Source organism: Rana temporaria, chromosome 9 (genome assembly GCF_905171775.1).
Source record: "Rana temporaria chromosome 9, aRanTem1.1, whole genome shotgun sequence".
NCBI lineage: Eukaryota > Metazoa > Chordata > Amphibia > Anura > Ranidae > Rana > Rana temporaria.
Window position 1 is genome coordinate 43612085 of NC_053497.1, and position 20496 is coordinate 43632580.

The 20496-nt window shown below is 41.2% G+C and overlaps 1 protein-coding gene across 1 annotated transcript in view; it reads right to left on the reverse strand.

Moving 5' to 3' along the window:
• Positions 1-20496, reverse strand: part of MAP4K1 (mitogen-activated protein kinase kinase kinase kinase 1) — a 119496-nt gene that overhangs the window by 45913 nt on the left and 53087 nt on the right. Inside the window, exons 3-7 of the mRNA XM_040323310.1 lie at positions 11005-11095; positions 8889-8953; positions 8548-8603; positions 6771-6818; positions 442-484 (exon numbers count right to left, since the gene is read on the reverse strand). Coding sequence (XP_040179244.1) covers positions 442-484; positions 6771-6818; positions 8548-8603; positions 8889-8953; positions 11005-11095 — 303 coding nt within the window. The remainder of the gene's footprint in view (positions 1-441; positions 485-6770; positions 6819-8547; positions 8604-8888; positions 8954-11004; positions 11096-20496) is intronic.

Sequence of the window (20496 nt, forward strand, 5' to 3'; positions counted from 1 at the left end):
TTTGATTACATTATTGAATACATTTTATTATTATTGTATTATTTGATATAATCATTTATAGTTATTTATTATATTATAATTTATGATTTTGTGTTTCAAACTTTATCATACCCGGGATGTCTACTAGACTCTTGTTTGGACAGATTTAAGTGAATTATTCCTAAGAATTACAGGCCTACAAAATAAAGCACCAAATTTCCATGCAAAACATTGTACCGCTTTGAGATGCAAAAATCTGACATAATCATACCTCCAGGGAGGTTAATCTCTTTAGACCTAATTGAGTGTGGTATAAACAGTAAATTGCATGACTATTTGATTGGTTTCTTTTTACCACACAACATTTTTCTTCACTTGTTCTTTTTCATATAAAAAATCTCACTGACCTTTCTGAAGAGCTGGTAAAACCTAAAAATCAGGAAATCAGCACTATGCACTTACCTAGTTTAACATCTCCATCGTCATTTAGAAGAATATTGGCTCCCTAGAATAAGAGCAACAAAATCACTTAGTACTTTATTCCATGGCTTCTGATCTAAAACTAACCACCGTTTTAGCCATTAGTTTGTATTTCGTAATTAGTGTCTGAAATTCAATTTGGATTTGTAGGAAATACGAATTTTCATTAGGTTCGTTTACTTTTTGTAACCATTCCGAACATTTGTTATGATGAATTTAAAAAACAAAAAAATACCTTTCTCAATATGGCAGTTGTCGACTCATTATGCTCATTATGAGGGGCTCCCACCCTCCCTGTGCTGTGCTGACTTCCTCCTGGGGCTGTACCCCTGCTGTGCTCATTATGAGGGACTCCCACAACGCTCGAACGAACAATTTTCGATTCGTACTCCTGTTCAAATTGAAACTGCGGACCCTGCTGGTGACTCCCATTTCAAATATTCAAAAAAGGTAATTTAACTTCATCATAACGAATAATCGTAATTATTATGACAATAATAAAACGATATTACCAAACATTCTTATTTTGTTCGAATCTGAATCTCCCACTCCCATATTAAAAAAAGGTAATTTTCCCAACCCTCACTCAGCAGCAGAAGAAAACCTCTGATTGGTCAACAAAACACCAGTCACATTTCCGTTGTAATGAAATTTGGATCTGAAATTCGTTAACAAAATTTTGTATACAATTCAGAAGCATAGCAATTCGGATTTTGAATGCTTCCGAATGTACGAATTTTAGGAAATTCGTATGAATTTTCGATTCGTACGAAACGAAACGCACATGTCTACTATGTGGTTACACATAGGTAAATTTAAAAGCGATCTAGCAATCACTGTAACTGCAGTTGAAAAACATTATTTTAACACTCACAGGGGCACTTCTAAACTTACCCAACCCATGAGTAAAAATAGCCTTAGCAGTATTATAATTTTTTTTATATACAGTGGGTATAGAAAAGAATTACCCCCCCCCCTTTAAAATAATTAAATTGTGTTGCTTTGCAGCCTGAAATGAAGACGGACAGTGTTGTTGTTTTATCGAGCTGTATTTACTAGTGCAACTTATAATATTCAAGTGAAAGGTATAACACCAACATGTCAGAGAAAAAATAAAAATAAAATAAAAAACAGAATCACAGAGTTGGAAAAAGGATTATGTCAATATTTTGTGGGATGGCCTTTTGCTTTAAATTACAGCCTTTAGTCTGTTGGGATAGGTCTCTACTAACTTTGCACATCTAGACTTTGCAATATTTGCCGAACTGATCAAGTTCAGTTAAATTTGATGGTGACCATTTGTGTACTGCAGTCTTAAGTCATTCCACAGATGTGGTTTAAGTCTGGGCCTCAGACTAGGCCATGCAAGGACATTCACCTTTTTCTCCTTCAACCACTGTGTGGTCATTTTTGCTGTGTGCTTTGGGTCATTGTCCTGTTGGAAGGTAAACATTCTTCCCATTGACAACTTTCTGGCAGAGGGCAGCAGAATTTCCTCATGAATTTGATGGTATTTTGCCCCATCCAGTCCCTGCTGCAGAGAAACATCCCCATAAAAGGATATTACCACCTCCATGCTTTACTGAAGGAAAGGTGTTATATGGATGGTAAGCTGTAATGGATTTCCGCCAAACATATCGTTTGGAGTTGAGGCCAAACCATTAAATGTTAGTCTCATCTTACCACCATAAAGGGGTTGTAAAAAAAAATTCCCTAAATAGCTTCCTTTACCTTAGTGCAGTCCACCTTCACTTACCTCATCCTTCGATTTTGCTTTTAAATGTCCTTATTTCCTCTGAGAAATGAGGAGGTGAGCAGGAGGGTCAGGACACTCTCTACTTTGCAGATTTTTTTTACCTTTACAACCCCTTTAAAACGCACCTTGAAGGTTCTGAGGCTACATGGAAAAATGTGTTATGGCCTTTTCTATACCCACTGTATGTACTGTATTTGGGTTTAAATTACACTGTAACCAATAAAGAAAACTAGTCAAGCACCACTAAATCATGGCTTGCCTTAAGATCATTTAAAAAGAACCAGAGTCAAGAATAGGCATTTGTAGGAAATTATATGGGACATTTGTTCTCCTCTGAGGTATGAACTATCCAATGGAAAGACCATTTGCCTGGAAATAGAAGGAGCTAATGGGAACGATTTTCTAGCAAGTCCTACTGATAGTAAGTCACATAATAAAATATTTTGAGAGGGGACAGGGGAAACAAGAGGAGGGCATCTGATCCCATAACGTGCAATTCTGTTAAATTGTTTAACTAGTGTTTATAGCCTTTCTGAATCAAAGAAGAAAGGTCAGTCCAATGTCAAGTTCTAAGGTCCTAATGGAGCCTGCCCTTTGCGCTACCTGAACCCAGTGCTAAATGGAAGTGAACTCTACAGGCTTCTGAAGGAGGGTATATGCATCAATTAACAAAGTATTTTGTTTTCTTTCTTTTAAATCTGAATGTTATCAATAGTTTACTTATTGGAGCCTATTCCTTTTCTAGGCTTTTACAATTACTAATTTTTCTACTGCAAGTTAGTAAATAAATGTATAGTTCTCATTGGCGACAGAATCTCGTTCCCCTGTTCTCCTTTGGAGGCCACAGAACTTCTCCTGTTTCAGGCCAAACGGAAGATTCATCCCGCAACAACATGGACGCCCCTGCCCATTCTGGGTCAATCCATCACCCCCAGCACCAAAGTCAAAAGTCTCTGAGTCATCTTCGATACCTACATGACAATGGATGCACAAATAGGGTCAGTAGTCAGCGGATCGCACCATCTGCTGCGCCTTCTACGCAGACTCACTCCCTTTATCCCAAAAAAAGACATAGCAGTCGTGGTGGGAACAATTATCAACTCCAGACTTGACTATGCAAATGCCCTCTATCTTGGACTCCCAAAATACCAAATCACTCGTCTGCAAGTCGTTCAAAATACGGCCGCTCGACTTGTGACTGGGAAAAAACCATGGGAATCAATCTCACCTTCGTTGAGATCCCTTCATTGGTTGCCCGTAAAAGACAGAATCACCTTCAAAGCACTCTGTCTAACGCATAAGTGTATTCTGGGAAATGCCCCCCAATATCTATGCGAGAAACTAAAAGCTCACAACACCCATCGCATTCTGCGATCCACCAACCAAAATCTACTCCAGATACCCAAAGCCAGATACAAGTCCAAAGGAGAACGAAGATTTGCGGTTCAAGGACCCAGACTATGGAACGCTCTACCAACCACCATCCGATTGGAGGTAAACCACCTGGCCTTCAGGAGAAAGATCAAGACCCATCTCTTCTGAGGGCCCAGGGAATGGTTACCAAGCGCCCAGAGGCGATTCAGTTCGCATGTGTTGCGCTATATAAGTTTCTCACTCACTCACAGATAAAGCATTCAGAATATTCTTTAATAAAGATACTGTTTTAGGTCAATGTCAAGTGTTTCTTTTCAGTTTGAGTACCCAGCTCCTCTTCTCCTGTAGGCTACAAGTTTGTAATGTGTATTGAAACAGTTTATAAATGATTCTAACAAATTGTATCTAGGATATGTAGTCTGTCTCCGATTTATGTCTGACTTCTCTTGCTTTGGATTTTCTCTGTCTATTATTTGAACTGCTTTTGTACAGTGCGTATTCTCATCATTGGCCTCTTACCTCTGCTTTCATCTGTCATTGCTGTTTACTTGTCTGGATTCTATACTCTGTTAATCTGCGCCTGGCCTTCAGACAGCTGATTCTGCTATTTCTGCTGATTAAACTGATTATCTCTCTGAGGCCATAAGCTGGCAATACAATAGGAACATTTTGTTCAAAATCTCTTTATTTTAAGAATATTTGCTTGGTTTTCTAATCATTAGATGGAACATGTTTCTCTAACCAATACATTTCGATGGAAAAAGTCAGACGGAATGTGTATGCCCCATTGGACTTTTTCAGTCGGAAATTCCGACGGACTTAGAAATCGAACATGTTCTCTTTTTTTCCGACGGAAAAAATCTCTATCGGAAATTCCGTTCGTCTGTATGGAATTCCGACGGAGAAAAAAAACATGCATGCTCGGAAATAATTTGACGCATGTTCGGAAGCATTGAACTTAATTTTTCTAGGCTTGTCGTAGTGTTGTATGTCACAGCGTTTTTTATGGTCGGAATTTGGTGTATCCGTGTGCATGCAAGACAGCTTGAGTGGAATTCCGTCGGAAAAAAACGTCTGAGTTTATTCCGACGGACAAACCGGTCGTGTGTACGCGGCATAACAGTTTATGTGTTTTTTTGGTTTGGTTAAAGTGGAACTAAAGGCACATTTTCTTCTTTAGTTTTGGATAGAGTGGAGAGGGATTAGGAGGTTTGTAATTTTGTATTGCCATCTGGGCCCACATTAGGGAGATTCACCCTCTCTTTTTGTCCTGTTTACTATTATCATTGAAAGTGAAAGGAAAAGAAAAGAAAATCCCACATTTTGGGTTCACTGAAAAGTAATATAGGGCAAAACTTTCAATGGGTACACAAATTCTGGCGGTCTAGGGGTCCCCAAGGGATTCCGTTAATTTCCAGGTATTTTCTCTCACTTCCTGTTTTGGCTATGGGACAGGAAGTGAAGGTAAATCTCCCCATATGAAAAAAAAATTAAACAAGGGTAACCCTCCATTACTCTATCCAAAATGGAAAAAAAAGTTATAGTTCTACTTTAATTTTTTTGTGCAAAAATCAATTGTTAAAAGTAAACAAAAATGTTCAAGTACTTTCAAATGGCATTAGTTAAGCCATCAAAAGTAGTGAGAATTTTTGTGCACATTTTCATACAAATGTTTGTATGAAAATCTACTATATGTATGGGCAATCTTAACCACTTGCCGCCTGCCCACCATCAAATTACGGAGGGACAGTGCGGCTCCTGTTCTGGAAGGACGTCATGTGACAGCGCCCTAGATTGGCCGCTATTGCGCACCCGCGGATGCGCACAGAACGGCGATCATGGCCACACCGTGTTGCTAGGACACGGTACGACCCTAATATCTGTTAAGAGCCATGGCCGTGACTCTTTAACCATGTGATCAGCTGTGTCCAATCACAGCCGGTCACATGTAAATACGAAGTGCCGTGAATCGGCTCTCCTCGTCTTACACTGACAGAGTGTGTGGCGAGGAATGCTGATCACTCAGCGGCATCTCCTTGCAGGGGAGACCTGGGCAGGTAATTAAGGCACTGATCAGTGCCCTGCTTACAGGAGAGCCCCAGCAGTCCCCATAAGTGCCACCAATCAGTGCCCATAAGTGATGTCAGTCAGTGCCTCGTATCAGCGCCTGCTCATTTTTGCTGCCCATCAATGCCTCCCATCAGTGCCCATCGGTGCTCATCAGTGCTGCATATTCAGTACCCAGTGTGGCATATTAGTGCCTCCTCATCAGTGCCCATCAGTATGACATATTAGTGCCTCCTCATCAGTGCCATCAGTGCAGCCTACCAGTGCCCATCAATGAAGGAGAAAAATTACTTATGTACAAAATTTACAGAAACTTTTTTTTTTTAATTTCGGTCTTTTTTTTGTTTTTGTTTTTTTAAATACAAATCTCAGCAGTGATTAAATACCACCAAAAGAAAGCTCTATTTGTGTGGAGAAGAAGATAAAAAAAATTGGGGTAGAATGTTGCATGGCCACACAATTGTCATTCAAAATGTGACAGCACTGAAAGCTAAAAAATTGCCTGGGCAGGAAGGGGGTGAAAGTGCTCTGTATTGATGTGGTTAAGCTGGGTGTACACGTGCCAAATTGTGTCTAGTTGTGCAGGAACCAGACAAGTTTTAGATATGTGTTTACTGCTCTCTGTTCAACAGGAGTCGGTGCATGTGGGCATCTGTGAGTTTTTTTTTCAAACTGCTGGTTGAACGAAAAAAAAAAAAAAACTCTACATATACCCTGTTTTACACTAATTTGGATCCGTTTTGTTTGTTGTGGACTGTTGCCCCCATGATGGGAGTGCTTGGATTCTTTGTTCAGTTACATTCTACAGGGCTAGCATATTTTCAGAATGAGCAGAATGCCATGTTTACAGCCACTCCCAAACCCGTCTTTTCTTTTCCAATATTTTTATTGAATTTCAAAAAAAAGGAAGGAATACAATAGAAAGACAGGCATTATCTGTCAATGCAATGAAAATCAAGTTACAAGTACAAGTCATTGGAGACACGACAGTATAACTAACATATAACATTTTCCCGGGTTTATACCTTAAAACTGTCAATAGCCAAAGATAAAAAGGGCTAAATCGGGACCACCACAGGGCCAAACCCGTCTTTTCTAGGAGTACAGTGCTTACCTTAATATCTCTGTGTATCTTTCCTTGATTATGAAGATAAGCCAGACCCTGTTAGAGACAAATAATAGGTGATATATTTCCATTTCTATACCTGAGTAGCAGAAATGTTAAAGCCCTTCATCCTGGCAACGCATTCTGACTGGCCTGATATTTTCTGGTGCTCATAGCAAGATACTGGCTGAAATTGGGCGTCATCTTTTGTCCAAAGCAAGCTTAGGAAAACCAAGGTGTTTTAAAGGCCATTCCACTCAAAAAAGTTTAGTTATGTTTAGCGTCAGATGTGTTGAGTTGAGGATATTTTCTCTTCAACAATGAGGTCTCCCTCCCATTATTTGCTGACATAGTTTTTGCCCAACTGGGAGTTTTGGGGGTGCCAGCCCACCTTTGTGTTTTCCAGCTCCTCCAGATACATTCTCCAAAATCCAACAGAAACAATGGGACTCCTTCATAAATAGCTAAAGCAGATTCAGGAACTCAATGTAAAACCGTCAGGTGGGTTAACTCTCCAGCATCTGCCAAAAAAACTGAAACATCTGTTTTGAGTGGCCTGGCCCTTTAAAATACTGCTTTGTTTGAGGCGGATGATAACTCTAATGCCTCGTACACACGATCGGAAATTCCAACAGCAAAAGTCCGATGTGAGCTTTTGAACAGAATATCCGACAGTGTGTCTGCTCCATCGGACTTTTGCTGTCGGAATTTCTGCCAACAAAAGATTGAGAGCTGGTTCTCAAATTCCTATCAGAAAATCCGGTCGTCTGTAGCAATTCCGACGTATGCTCGGAAATAATTAGACGCATGCTCAGAAGCATTGAACTTAATTTTCTCAGTTTGTCGTGTTGTACGTCATCGCGTTCTTGATGGTCGAAAGTTCAGCAAACCTTTGTGTGACCATGTGTATGCAAGCCAAGCTTGAGCGGAATTCCGTCAGAAAAGCAATCCAAGTTTTTTTCGGAAAATCCGATCGTGTGTACACGGCATAAGTTTCAATGACATGCCTTTTGAGAAGGGTTTGAAAAGTAGCTATTTGGGTGGTAACAAAACAAACAATTAATGAGATACAATCATGAGGAATGATGATAAAATAAGGCTTTCAGATGGTAAATTATATTTAGTGGAAAACCATCATGAAATAAATTAATAAAAAGGCATTAAAAAACAAAAACCTCACCCATGTTACTAAAATTAACCTGATCAGTCTTATGCCGTGTACACACGATCATTTTTCGGCATGAAAAAAACGTTGTTTTTAAAAAATGTAATTTAAAATGATTGTGTGTGAGCTTCACATAATTTTTTAGGTTCTGAAAAACAACAAAAACAAAATTCGAACATGCTGCATTTTTTAACGACGTTTTAAACTATGTCGTTTTTCGGGTTGTAAAAAATGATCGTGAAGCAAGTTATGAGACGGGAGCGCTCGTTCTGGTAAAACTAACATTCGTAATGGGGTAAGCACATTCATCACGCTCTAACACCAAATCAGCTAAAGCAGCCCCAAGGGTGGCGTCATCCGCATGGAACTTCCCCTTTATAGTGCCATCGTACGTGTTGTACGTCACCACGCTTTGCAAGAGCATTTTTTTTTAAACGATGGTGTGTGGGCAACGTCGTTTTAATGATCAAGTTGGAAAAACATAGTTTTTTCTACATGCCGAAAAACATTGTTTTTTTTCATGCCGAAAAATTAGTCTCAGCTTCTACATTAGAAAAAGCTTATTGTTCCATATGGGCATACAAACATCTATATGTGCACCTGTCTGTTTTAAATTCTTACCTGGAGGGTCTCTCTACACACATATGCCACCTGAAGCTCAGACAAGGCTCCTGTGACTGAGGGGAAAAAGAAAAAATGTATTGACATCAAAAGCGCCTCTGATAATGACAGTTATCACGTAATTGGGAATTAATCCTTCTTGTCTGTCAGAGCCAAGATTTTCATTGAGCACTAAGCCAATGCCAGAAAGCTGCCCAAGTATATTGCCAGGTGTGCCAGGTGTATTCCTCAGATAGTTTTGCTCTGGTATGCAAAACAGTAGCAACCTCTGTCACTGTATTGGGATCTTGACTATGACAAGTAACAGCCATGCTCAAAGGGTTGATATAAAGTTTCTTTACCTTGATATACGTCCTGAAGCGAACCGCCTCCACAGAACTCCATGCAAATCCACAGCTTACTACCTCTGAATTTAAAGCATAAAATAAAGTCAGTTATTGGACATTGTCCTAAAACTGGAACCGAGGCAGCCAACCTGTTCCAAATGCCTTCCCCACCACCCGATATATGGAAAACAAATGTACACGTTGATGGAGTCTTGACAGTGGAGGTTTTGAAGGGCATTTGATCATGCTTGCATGTCTAACTTCCCTCCTATGTAGAGGCATAGCTTGAAGCTTGTGGGCCCTGATGCAAAAGTTGACCTGCCCCCCCCCAGTACTACCCACCAATTCCACTATGCGTGCAGATACATCCACTGCACACCAAGATATTCAAAGTGGCTTAAGAGATTTGAGTTCCCAGAGTTCCCCCTTACATTAGAGGACAGGGATCACCGCTAGAGAATCAGAGGACAGGGTCCCCTGGCAGGTCACTTGGCAGAGCGCCTTTCCCATCCCAGCACTGTATACAACTCCTCCCCCCGCCACACTACACAGGGCTGAAATCACATTCCTTTACACACAGTCTGTCAGTCTTCACAAGGTGCATCTGGCTTTTATGTTGCACTTCTGACCTGTGAAATTCTCTGGTCAGAACGGCAGTGTAGTTACAGTAGGCAGATACACCCTGTGCAGATCATGGCTAACTGGCTGTGTTGTAAAGGAATGTGATTTCAGCCCTGCGGAGGAGGAACAGTATAGAGTGCTATAATGGGAAAGGAGCTCAGCAGCCGGGCACAGTATCCAGGGTGGAGGGGGTGGTCAGGGGGCTTTGGGGGGCGGTTGCAACTTAGATCTGGGAGGGCAAAGCCACGTGACACCAAATCTGGGACCTGCAGCCCTTCAGGGGTCCTCTGAGGGGGTGTTAAGGGATTTGTTTTAGCAATTTCTGAAGGTTTCTCTGTCAGTGTCGGCAGGAGTTGGGAGAAGGTCACCTCCCAGAGGTTTGTCTCTTTACCCCAGTAGTCAGGGAAGGGGTCCCTGACTACTACTACTAAGAGAATCCCAGCTGGTGACTAGGAGACACTGAGCGGTGTCTTATCTCACCAGTGACATTGGTCCCATTGTGGCTATAGGACGACACTCTCCTCCTCTTGCCTCGCTAAGCTCGGTTACTATTTCATGTTGCCAGCACACAGCACAGACACTTCCCCATCCTGGGCTGTTCTCACCCCGTGCTCCTCTCCATTCAGGAAATGCCTCACAGCTGTTCCCCAGCCAATGAGAATGGAGAGGTGTGGACTGTGGAAGGCAAGGTAGAAGCCCAGTACTGGAGCATGGCTGTGGGGCCCTAAGCAGATCGGAGCTGGACTTTGTGGAGGATATGATAATATGAGAGGGAGGCTGCTGGGGCCCCTTGGAGCTAAGAGCGGGGTTGTGACCCTTGCAACCCCTGCTATGCCCATGCTCCTATGTATTTAAATACCCTCTTAATGACCATCCACTTAAGACACTTCTCTGAATTAAATGCCAACTCCATCTTTTTTTCCCTTTTTCAGCTTTGGAGAGCATGGAAGAGTTACATTTTCCAAACAAGAATTACAGGGTGTGGGCATTACTGGGACACATTATACATCAGGCAGATTTCACATTACTTCTTATCCTGATATATAGTGAGGGCAAATCTCCCTAACAGAGACAGAGGCACCGATAAAAAAAATTAACAAAGGTTGTACCTTTCCCTGATCTATTCAAAATAAAACAAGTCCCTCCTAGAGATGGGCTGATCTCCCATTCAAAAACTGGTTATACAGTCTACTTTGGCATTATCAGAAACTATGTAACAGAAGCGTCTAGCTAGCTGGATCATTTAGGTATGCCCTATACTACCTAGATCTAAAAAACTAAACAAAGATTGTACAATCATATTGTAATGTTGGTAAGTTGTAAACACATCCACCCAACACGGTCTGATCCAATCCCCATAATATTAATATTCAGTCAGCAGACCACTCCGTACATTATCAGTTACAAGCACAAGCCTTTGATCTGGTCATATAATCCAGTAGTAGGATATTATTCACTCATAGTTGCTCTGATTAAATGGGAAACTGCCTTGTTAAAGCTTGGTCCTTACCTCATATAGCTTCCATAATATGCTACTATGTTTTTGTGAGCACAGCTCTTCAGCATTATAACTTCTTGTTGAATTACAGAGAAGTCTTCATCTGTCAAATAAACAGAAAGTTTATTCAGCCTGGACCAACAATCATCATTTTAAACTGGCCATACACCAGAAGAATTGAATGTGAATGTTTGTACGGACATTTAAAAAAAATCATTGGTCAAAGCATTGAATCTTGCCAGTCAACTAATTTGCCTTTGGAAAGCACTTTAAAGTTCCTCCAGACACAACAATTTCATTCAACAATTAATATCCTTTTCCAAACAAAAGCTACAGTCAGTTAGAATTGCATTAATTTGTGAAACATTTTCCATCCTACTCCTCCATTGTCACCACAGTTGAAAATGACCATAAGGCTTCATTTCCACTGGCGTTTTTACAGCCACTTTCTTTAGCCTTTTTTACAGCTTAAAAACGCCTGTCCATGTTTATTTATTTAGTAATTTTTTTTTTTTATCTTGAGCTGGAGCTCAAAACGCAACGGTAGCGTTTTTGAGCGTTTGAGCGTTTTTTAACGTCTGGCGTTTTTACAGCTCTACTCTGGAGCTTCAGAACGCCCTGGTCCTGCATTTTTTTTACAGCTCAAAAACGCCTATGCCATTTGCAGCTCAATAACATGGACAGGCATTTTTAAGCTGTAAAAAACGCTCAGAAAGGTGGCTGTAAAAACGTCAGTGGAAATGAAGCCTAGATGTTACCCCACTATCCACTAAAAAAAAATCAAAATAGGCCAAGAGGGTTTGTTTCTACATATCTGGGGGGGAATGCCTGAAAGTCCACAGATTTTGGATCCGCGTCTACAAATTCTAATATTCTTTGACAAACACAAATCTTACAAAAAGAAAAAAAAAACTGGTTCTATTGGGCTGATCCATTATAAAGGCTCCATGGCATGTGAGAAGGCTGATTTCTATTGTGCCATTAACAGCTCGTGTTGCAATAGCTAGGTCATGGAAATCTCCCACTATACCATTTTATGTGATTAAGACCATTTTCTCTTGGACAATGGTCAATGAAAAACACTTGGCTATCCTCAATGGTAAATCATATCCGTTTGAAAAGATTTGGGAACCCTGGATCACCTATCTGTCCAGTAACGTTCCTAGAACTGTGTTATTGAGCTCTCTAAATTGCACAGAATACTCTATACAATCTTTTCTTTAATTTTCTATCTTTTTTGGATGTGTTGTTTCGTAAATTTACCATTTTGGAAATGATTTGAAAATGTGGGGATATGTTACTATCTAGGGGGGTAGTAGCAACACCTCTTTAGATGTTTTCACCATCTTTGAATGTTCATGGTGGCTGCTTATGTTTAATTACAGCTTTACCACCCGGTTGGAATTGTATTGTATGTATCTTTAAAATGTTGCTAATAAAAATCATTGGAAACAGAAAAATACAAAGAATGTACCCAAAATTAAAATTTGGGAATGAAGTTCTACTGGGGTATAGTCAGTTTTCTTCATCGCTGTGACTATAAACAGTCAGTATCACAAGGGTATGACTCCACGGATCATTACTAATTCCAGCTAATCTAAAGCTGGCTACACAGCTTCCTTCCTTCATCCATACTATACATCGCAAACAAATGACAGCTGGCAGCTGTCAAAATACCTGAACAGCAGAGGCATTTGATTGGATGCAGTCGCTGTTCAGCTGAAAATTTTCTTTTTTTCTATACTGTGTTTTTATTGAGTATTGAAAATAAGTAAAGTACAGCTTATACAGCACAACATGTGCATGACATATACCGTACATTTCGATAGAAACATCAAACTCCAATACAGGAAGAAGGAAACAATTGGGTAATACAATTATGACCATTTTTTTCTGGTTAGGATGAGTCAAAGCTGTATACAGGAATACAGTGAATAATACAATATAAAATAAATGACAACATGGGCAAAAAAAAGGAAACAAACCAGAAAAACTTCTGTAATTAGAGGTTCAAAAGAGAAAGCCTTTAGGGTGTGAAGTAAGAAGCAGTAGCTTAAAACTGTGTAAACCATTGCCTTTCTGAGCAACTAAGTGCCATTATCAGGACTTTTAGATCACATAGTAGAACATTCTAGACCCTAAATGTTATACAGGCGCCCTTACTTTTCATGCAGAAAGACAGCAACTTAAGGATCAGGTAGCTCACGTGTCAAATTGTTCCACCTACTGTCCCCAGATTTTAATACATTTATGGGGGCATCGCCTGGCTTCATAGATCAACTTATAGATAGGTGGTACATATTTAATCAGATTCTTCCACAGGTTAATGGAGACAACCAGCTGAAATCGATGTGTCTGGTTCCTTAGATTTTTTCAATAAAAGGATATGTAGGGTGGGAGAAGGACAACAGAGCAACCTACAATGCAAATTTAGCTGGTTCATTAGAAACCAGACGACATTTACACTGTATATGGCCAATTTAAGGTGCAAGTTCTTATTGTAGAAGGCCCCCTTTCACAAATGCGGACCGTTTGTCCATTTTTTTCTTTTTTTAATTCTTTATTTCTTCAAAGCAGAGCAACCGGTCCCACCGGACCCAGACAACAGTGTCCACAAAGTACATCAAAATACATGTAGAAACATAAAGAATAACAGGTAACAGTGTGGCAGCCCCGGACAGGAATCAGGTGTGGGTATCATGATGCCTGGGGCCACTAAGGGCACTAGTCCAGGTGTGTGTGAAGAATAGTGGCCCTGCGCCCAATAAGGGGGGGATCCATCCCACCCACCCGTGGGCGCCCGTCAGCAAAGTCTAGGGCCGGCAGGGCCAATCCCGTTTGTCCATTTTTAATCCATCCGTTGATGCATGAAAAATGGACATCAATGCATCTCTATGGAGAAATGGGTGTAAATGGCTGATCATCCATTTACATCAGTTTACATCCTCATATGTCAACATCCAGTTTTTTGGAACAGATCAAAGCCATCTAAGGCTGGGTTCACACTAAGATTTTCCTGTCCGTCAGCCGCATACGATTTCAGTATTGAAAACGTACGGGCCCGGACGGGAAAACGTATAGATAGACAATGCATTGCAAATCATATGCACTCAGATGCATCCGGGTGCGTACAATTTGCTGGCAAAACGTTTTTTAAACGTACGCAAAACCGTGTTCAACCACGGTTTTGCGGCCGTTTTTAAAACAGTATGGCAAACGCATACGTTTTTCTTTAACATTAACGTCAATGAAAAACGCACATATGTGCGGTTCCATAAGTTCCCGTCCGTTTCAGCCGCATACGGTTTTTCATATAAATCGTATGCGGCTGACGGACGGGAAAATCGTGAACCCAGCCTTATTGTTCCATTAAAAAATGCAATGGATGGAAAACAGATATAAAAACGGAAAAAAGCTCTGTTTTTGCATTGGTAGTAGATGTAAAAACTGAGAAATTTATCAGAAACTGATGAGCAGCTGATTAGGAACTGATAAAAAAACTGATGTAAAACTGATGTAAACTGTAAAACTGATGAAAAACTGATGTAAACTGATGAAAAACTGATGTAAACTGATGTAAACTGATGTAAACGGATGTAAACTGATGTAAAACTGATGTAAAACTGATGTAAACTTCATAAATGTTTTCTTTGCAAAAACGTAAATGAACTGATGAAATGATTGGTCCGCATGTGTAAGGCCCTGCGGACCGTATGTCCGCTTTTTCATCCATACGTGTACGGATGAAAAAAGCACATACATTGGTCCTTATGAGATTGCTGTTCATCCGCTGACACATGATCTCATCCGCCTCCACAATGCTCTGATTCTGCAGACGGAAGAAAACCCTATTTTTCCTTCCGTCTGCGGATCGGATGAACACGGACGGACGGTCTGTGTTCATCCGATCCCCCCATAGGGGAGAGTGGAGAAAAGACAGGGCGGTCCCTGCACAGTGTGCGGGGACCGCCCTGTCATCCGCCGGCTCAGCGGGGATCAACGGAGCGTTCCCCGCTGAGCATACGGAGGTTCACGGGGCGGATCATTACTGATCCGCCCCGTGTGAAAGGGCCCCAATAGGGGCCAAACTGATAACATTACGTAGTTTGTACAATTTCTTTGTTTTTTTTACTTTGTAACTGAATGTTTATGCTAACTGATCACAATGTCAGTAGACCAATTGTAAAGGTTAAAATGGTTGTAAAGGATTTTTTTTTTCCCTAAATAGCTTTCTTTACCTTAGTGCAGTCCTCCTTCACTTACCTCATCCTTCGATTTTGCTTTTAAATGTCCTTATTTCTTCTGAGAAATCCTCACTTCCTGTTCTTCTGTCTGTAACTCAACACCGTAATGCAAGGCTTTTCTTCCTGGTGTGGAGAGAGCCTCTTGAGGGGGGAGGGGGCGAGCAGGAGTGTCAGGACGCCCACTAACACACAGCTCCTTTCTCTATTTCCAAAGTAGAGAGTGTCCTGATGCATGTATATACCCTCCTTCAGAAGCCTGTAGAGTTCACTTCCATTTAGCACTGGGTTCGGGTAGCGGAAAGGGCAGGCTCCATTAGGACCTTAGAACTTGACATCCTGCTCGCCCCCTCCCCCCTCAAGAGGCTTTCTCCACACCAGGGAGAAAGCCTTGCATTACGGTGTTGAGTTACAGACAGAAGAACAGGAAGGGAGCATTTCTCAGAAGAAATAAGGACATTTAAAAGCAAAATCGAAGGGTGAGGTAAGTGAAGGAGGACTGCACTAAGGTAAAGGAAGCTATTTAGGGAAAAAAATAAATCCTTTACAACCCCTTTAAGTATCACCCCATCATACATGTAAGCTTTTATCTTGAGTGTCCCCAAGTAAAACATGGATTGCACTCTAACTAAATACAACTTACCATTTTTCTCCATTCACACTTGTACAACTGCAAAGTCAAGCGTCTTTGGAGTGCAACTTTGGTGCAAATGTTGATGCAACTTTGGATGGGTGCACCTTGGATCTGACTTGTTCCTCTGCAAAGTCGGACACACTTTTGCATCACCGTTGCATGTAAAATATTCAGGTGCGACTTTCATGCAACTTTTGAGGGTTAACACTGAAGTCTATGACCCTCAAGTTGCATGAAAGTCAGACCAAAGTAGTGCATGAACTACTTGTAAGTCGCTCCACCTTTAAGTTGCACATATATGAATGGATATCATTGCAAAACATGGGGTACAATGTTTCTAGTGACTTTGGTGTCGAATGGGGTTTTTATTGAAGCTTTCAAAACATATTTGCTACATAACTATTCCTCCAGGACCACATCTGTGGTAATCTGTCCGATGGTCCTATGATGCACAAGTTAAAAGGGAACAATATGGATTTGGAGTTATTTTTCCATAAGTATGTTATTTTAACTTCACAGGTACAGTATAAAATCCAGAGAATATAAAATGTATGACAATATGCATATATTGGGAAAATTGGTGATGAACCGCGCACCCTAGAGTAAATTACCGGTATACAATAAAGTGCAAAGTGAAATGCTATAAATAACCACTAGATGTCCCTAGTGGGTGATAGTGCAATGTGCCATACAAAAGTTGTGTGAATATAAATAAACATTGAGCACTAGGTGGATTTTCAATGTCCAAAAAATATCAATATATTTAAATAAAGTTCAAAAAATTCATCAGATGATTTCCAATAGTACGGTGATCTTGTGAATCCAACAAACAGATAACTGTGAAATATTCCTCCACCAACACCAATCAAAGCCTACTTACCAGATAGACATGACCCCCATTACAGAAGTCATATACAGCATTGGGTGCAAGATGTTCCCATGACCCATCTCAATAACCGGCAATGGAATTCACCAAAGAGATACCCCTCGGACAGCAGGATAAAAAAAAAATCTCCCATGGTGAAGTACGTTGATGTTTATTAAAATTAGGCACCAAAAACACTTTACAAGTATGCAAAGTTAAAAAAGAATGCTATATATGACTTCTGTAATGGGGGTCATATCTATCTGGGGAGTAGGCTGAGTGATTGGTGTTGGTGAAAATTAAGGATGAGCCGAACACCCCCCGGTTCGATTCGCACCAGAACTTGCCGAAACAGGCAAAAAATTTGTTCGAACACGCGAACACCATTAAAGTCTATGGGACACAAACATGAAAAATCAAAAGTGCTAATTTTAAAGGCTAATATTCAAGTCACAGTGTTTGGGGACATGGGTCTTTGCCCCAGGAGACATGTATCAATGCAAAAAAAGTTTTAAAAACTGGCGTTTGTTGCATCCACATAGGTGAGTATGCATATTTATTTTTTTTGTAGACCCACACTTCTCTCTTAAACGAAAAAAAAAAAAAAAAACGGGTTAGCTTCAAACAATATCTCTCTTACTGAGGCCTTGTACACACGGATGGACAGTCCGCTGAAAACGGTCCGTATTCAGCGGACATGTCCGCCCGGAGATTTCTGTCTGATGGTTGTACACACCATCAGACAGAAATCCGCGCGTAAACAATACGCGGGGATGTGGCCACGCCGTCGCTGCGACGATGACGCGGCGACGTGGGCGGCCCTGGAAGTTCAAAGCTTCCACGCATGCGTCGAATCAGTACGACGCATGCGAGGGATGGCGGTCGGTCGGACGTGTCCGGTGAGTCTGTACAGACGACCGAACACGTCCGATGGACAGGTTTCCAGCGGACAGATTTGTTAGCAGACTAAGCAATTTTTGTCCGCTGGAAACTGTACGATCCGCCGGACAATTGTCCTCTCGGGCATACACACGACTGGATCTGTCCGCTGAAACTGGTCCGTCGGACCAGTTTCAGCGGATAGATCCGGTCGTGGGTACGGGGCCTGAATGTTAACATGGACCCATACAGAAGAAAGAGGGAGTCTCACTGCTTTTCATAGTTACATAGTTAATCTGGTTGAAATGTGACACAAGTCTATCCAGTTAAAGCAACAGTGGAAAAAAAAAACACACACCACACACAAATTAAAAAACTTCATATGTACTACAATTTGCTTCAGCAGGGGAAATAAATTCCTTCCTGATCCCCCAAGAAGCAATCAGATATTCCCTGGATCAACTTTACCTATAAATATTAGTATTCAGTTATATTATGTGTATCTAGGAAATGATCCAGGTCTTTTTAAAAAAATCTACTGAGCTGGTCAGAACAAGCTCTTGAAGGAGTCTCTCCCACATGTTCACAGATCTTAGGCCGCATACACACGGTCGGTCCATCCGATGAGAACGGTCCGAAGGGTTAACCGATTAAGCTGACTGATGGTCTGATGTGCCTACACACCATCAGTTAAAAAAACTATTGTGTCAGAACGCGGTGACGTAAAACACAACGACGTGCTAAAAAAACGAAGTTCAATGCTTCCAAGCATGCGTAGACTTAATTCTGAGCATGCGTGGGTTTTTAACCGATGCTTTTGCATACTAACCATCGGTTTTGACCTATCGGTTATCAGTCCATCGGTTAAATTTTAAAGCAAGTTCTCTTTTTTTTGACCGAAGGATAACTGACCGATGGGGCCCACACACGATCGGTTTGGACCGATGAAACGGTCCTTCAGTCCGTTTTCTTCGGTTTTGACCGACCGTGTGTACGCAGCCTTACTGTGAAGAAACCTTTCCATATTTGGAGATGAAATCTCTCTTCCTCCAGGCGTAAAGAATACCCCCTGGTCCTCTGTGCTGACCCTAAAGTGGATGTGAACCCAATTCATGATATTTGAGCTGGGCACATATATCTGTAGTTATATATAGTTACATAGTAGGTGAAGTTGAAAGAAGACACAAGTTCACTACGTCCAACCTATGTGTGTGATTATATGTCAGTATTACCTTGTATATCTCTGTATATTGTGGTCGTTTAGATGCTTAATAGTTTCTTGAAACCATTGATGCCCCCCGCTGAGACCACTGCCTGTGGAAAGGAATTTCACATCCTTGCCGCTCTTACAGTAAAGAACCCTCTACGTAGTTTAAGGTTAAACCTCTTTTCTTCAAATTTTAATGAGTGGCCACGTGTCTTGTTAAACTCTCTTCCGCAAAGAAGTTTTATCCCTATTGTGGGGTCACCAGCATGGTATTTGTAAATTGAAATCATATCCCCTCTCAAGCGTCTTCTCCAGAGAGAATAAGTTCAGTGCTCGCAACCTTTCCTCATAACCAATATCCCCAAGAGACTTTATTAGCTTTGTTGCCTTTCTTTGTACTCTCTCCATTTCCAGTACATTCTCCCTGAGGACTGGTGCCATACTCTAGGTGCGGCCGGTCCAGAGCCTTGTAGAGCGGGAGAATTATTGTTTTATCTCAGGAGTTGATCCCCTTTCTAATGCATGCCAATATTTTGTGTGCTTTGTTAGCAGCAGCTTGGCATTGCATGCCATTGCTGAGCCTATCATCTACTAGGACCACCATGTCCTTTTCCAGCCTAGATTCCCCCCGAGGTTCTCCCCTCAGTGTATAGTTTGCATTTGTATTTTTGCTACACAAATGCATGATTTTACATTTAGTTGCCCACCCCATTAATTTGTTCAGATCTTTTTGCAAGGTTTCCACATTCTGCAGAAAAGTTATTGCCCTGCTTAGCTTAGTATTGTCCGCAAATACAGAGATTGCACGGCTTACCGCAGCCTCCAGGTCGTTTATGAACAAATTAAACAGCATTGGTCCCAGCACAGAACCCTGGGGGACCCCACTACCCACCCCTGACCATTCCAAGTACTCCCCATTTATCACCACCCTCTGAACTCGCCCTTATAGCCAGTTTTCAATCCATGTACTCACCCTATGGTCCATTCCAACGGACCTTATTTTGTACAGTAAATGTTTATGGTGAACTGTGTCAAATGCTTTTGCAAAATCCAGATACACCACTTCTACAGGCCTTCCTTTCACCTCCTCATAGAAGGTTAATAGATTGGTTTGGCAAGAACGATTCTTCATGAATCAATGCTGATTACTGCTAATGATACCGTTCTCATTACTAAAATCTTGTATATAGTCCCTTATCATGCCCCTCCAAGATCTTACATACTATTGATGTTAGTCTAAATGGTCTGTAATTCCCAGGGATGTATTTTAGGCCCTTTCATAATATTGGTGCTACATTGGCTTTTCTCCAATCAGCTGGTACCATTCCAGTCAGTAGACTGTCAGTAAAAATTAGGAACAATGCCCCCCCCCCTTCCTTACCCTTTTCCCCTTGGTCTCTCTCTTCCCCCTTCTACCTCCCTTTCACCCACCTCTGTTTCTGTTCCTTCTTCCCCTTTCTCCCTGCTAGGGTTTTCTTTGGGTTTTTTCACACACACACCATACTCTTTATTCACGCGGTGCCCCCTTATCCTTGTATACAACATTCAATAGTACTTATTATTTTTCCAAATATTATTATTCTATCAGAGAACACATTTTTTCCCCCTTGTTCGCCGCCGGGGGCATAAGTTGCGCGCTCCATGGTGGTCCTTGACCCTTGGTGGTAAGCAGATCTAT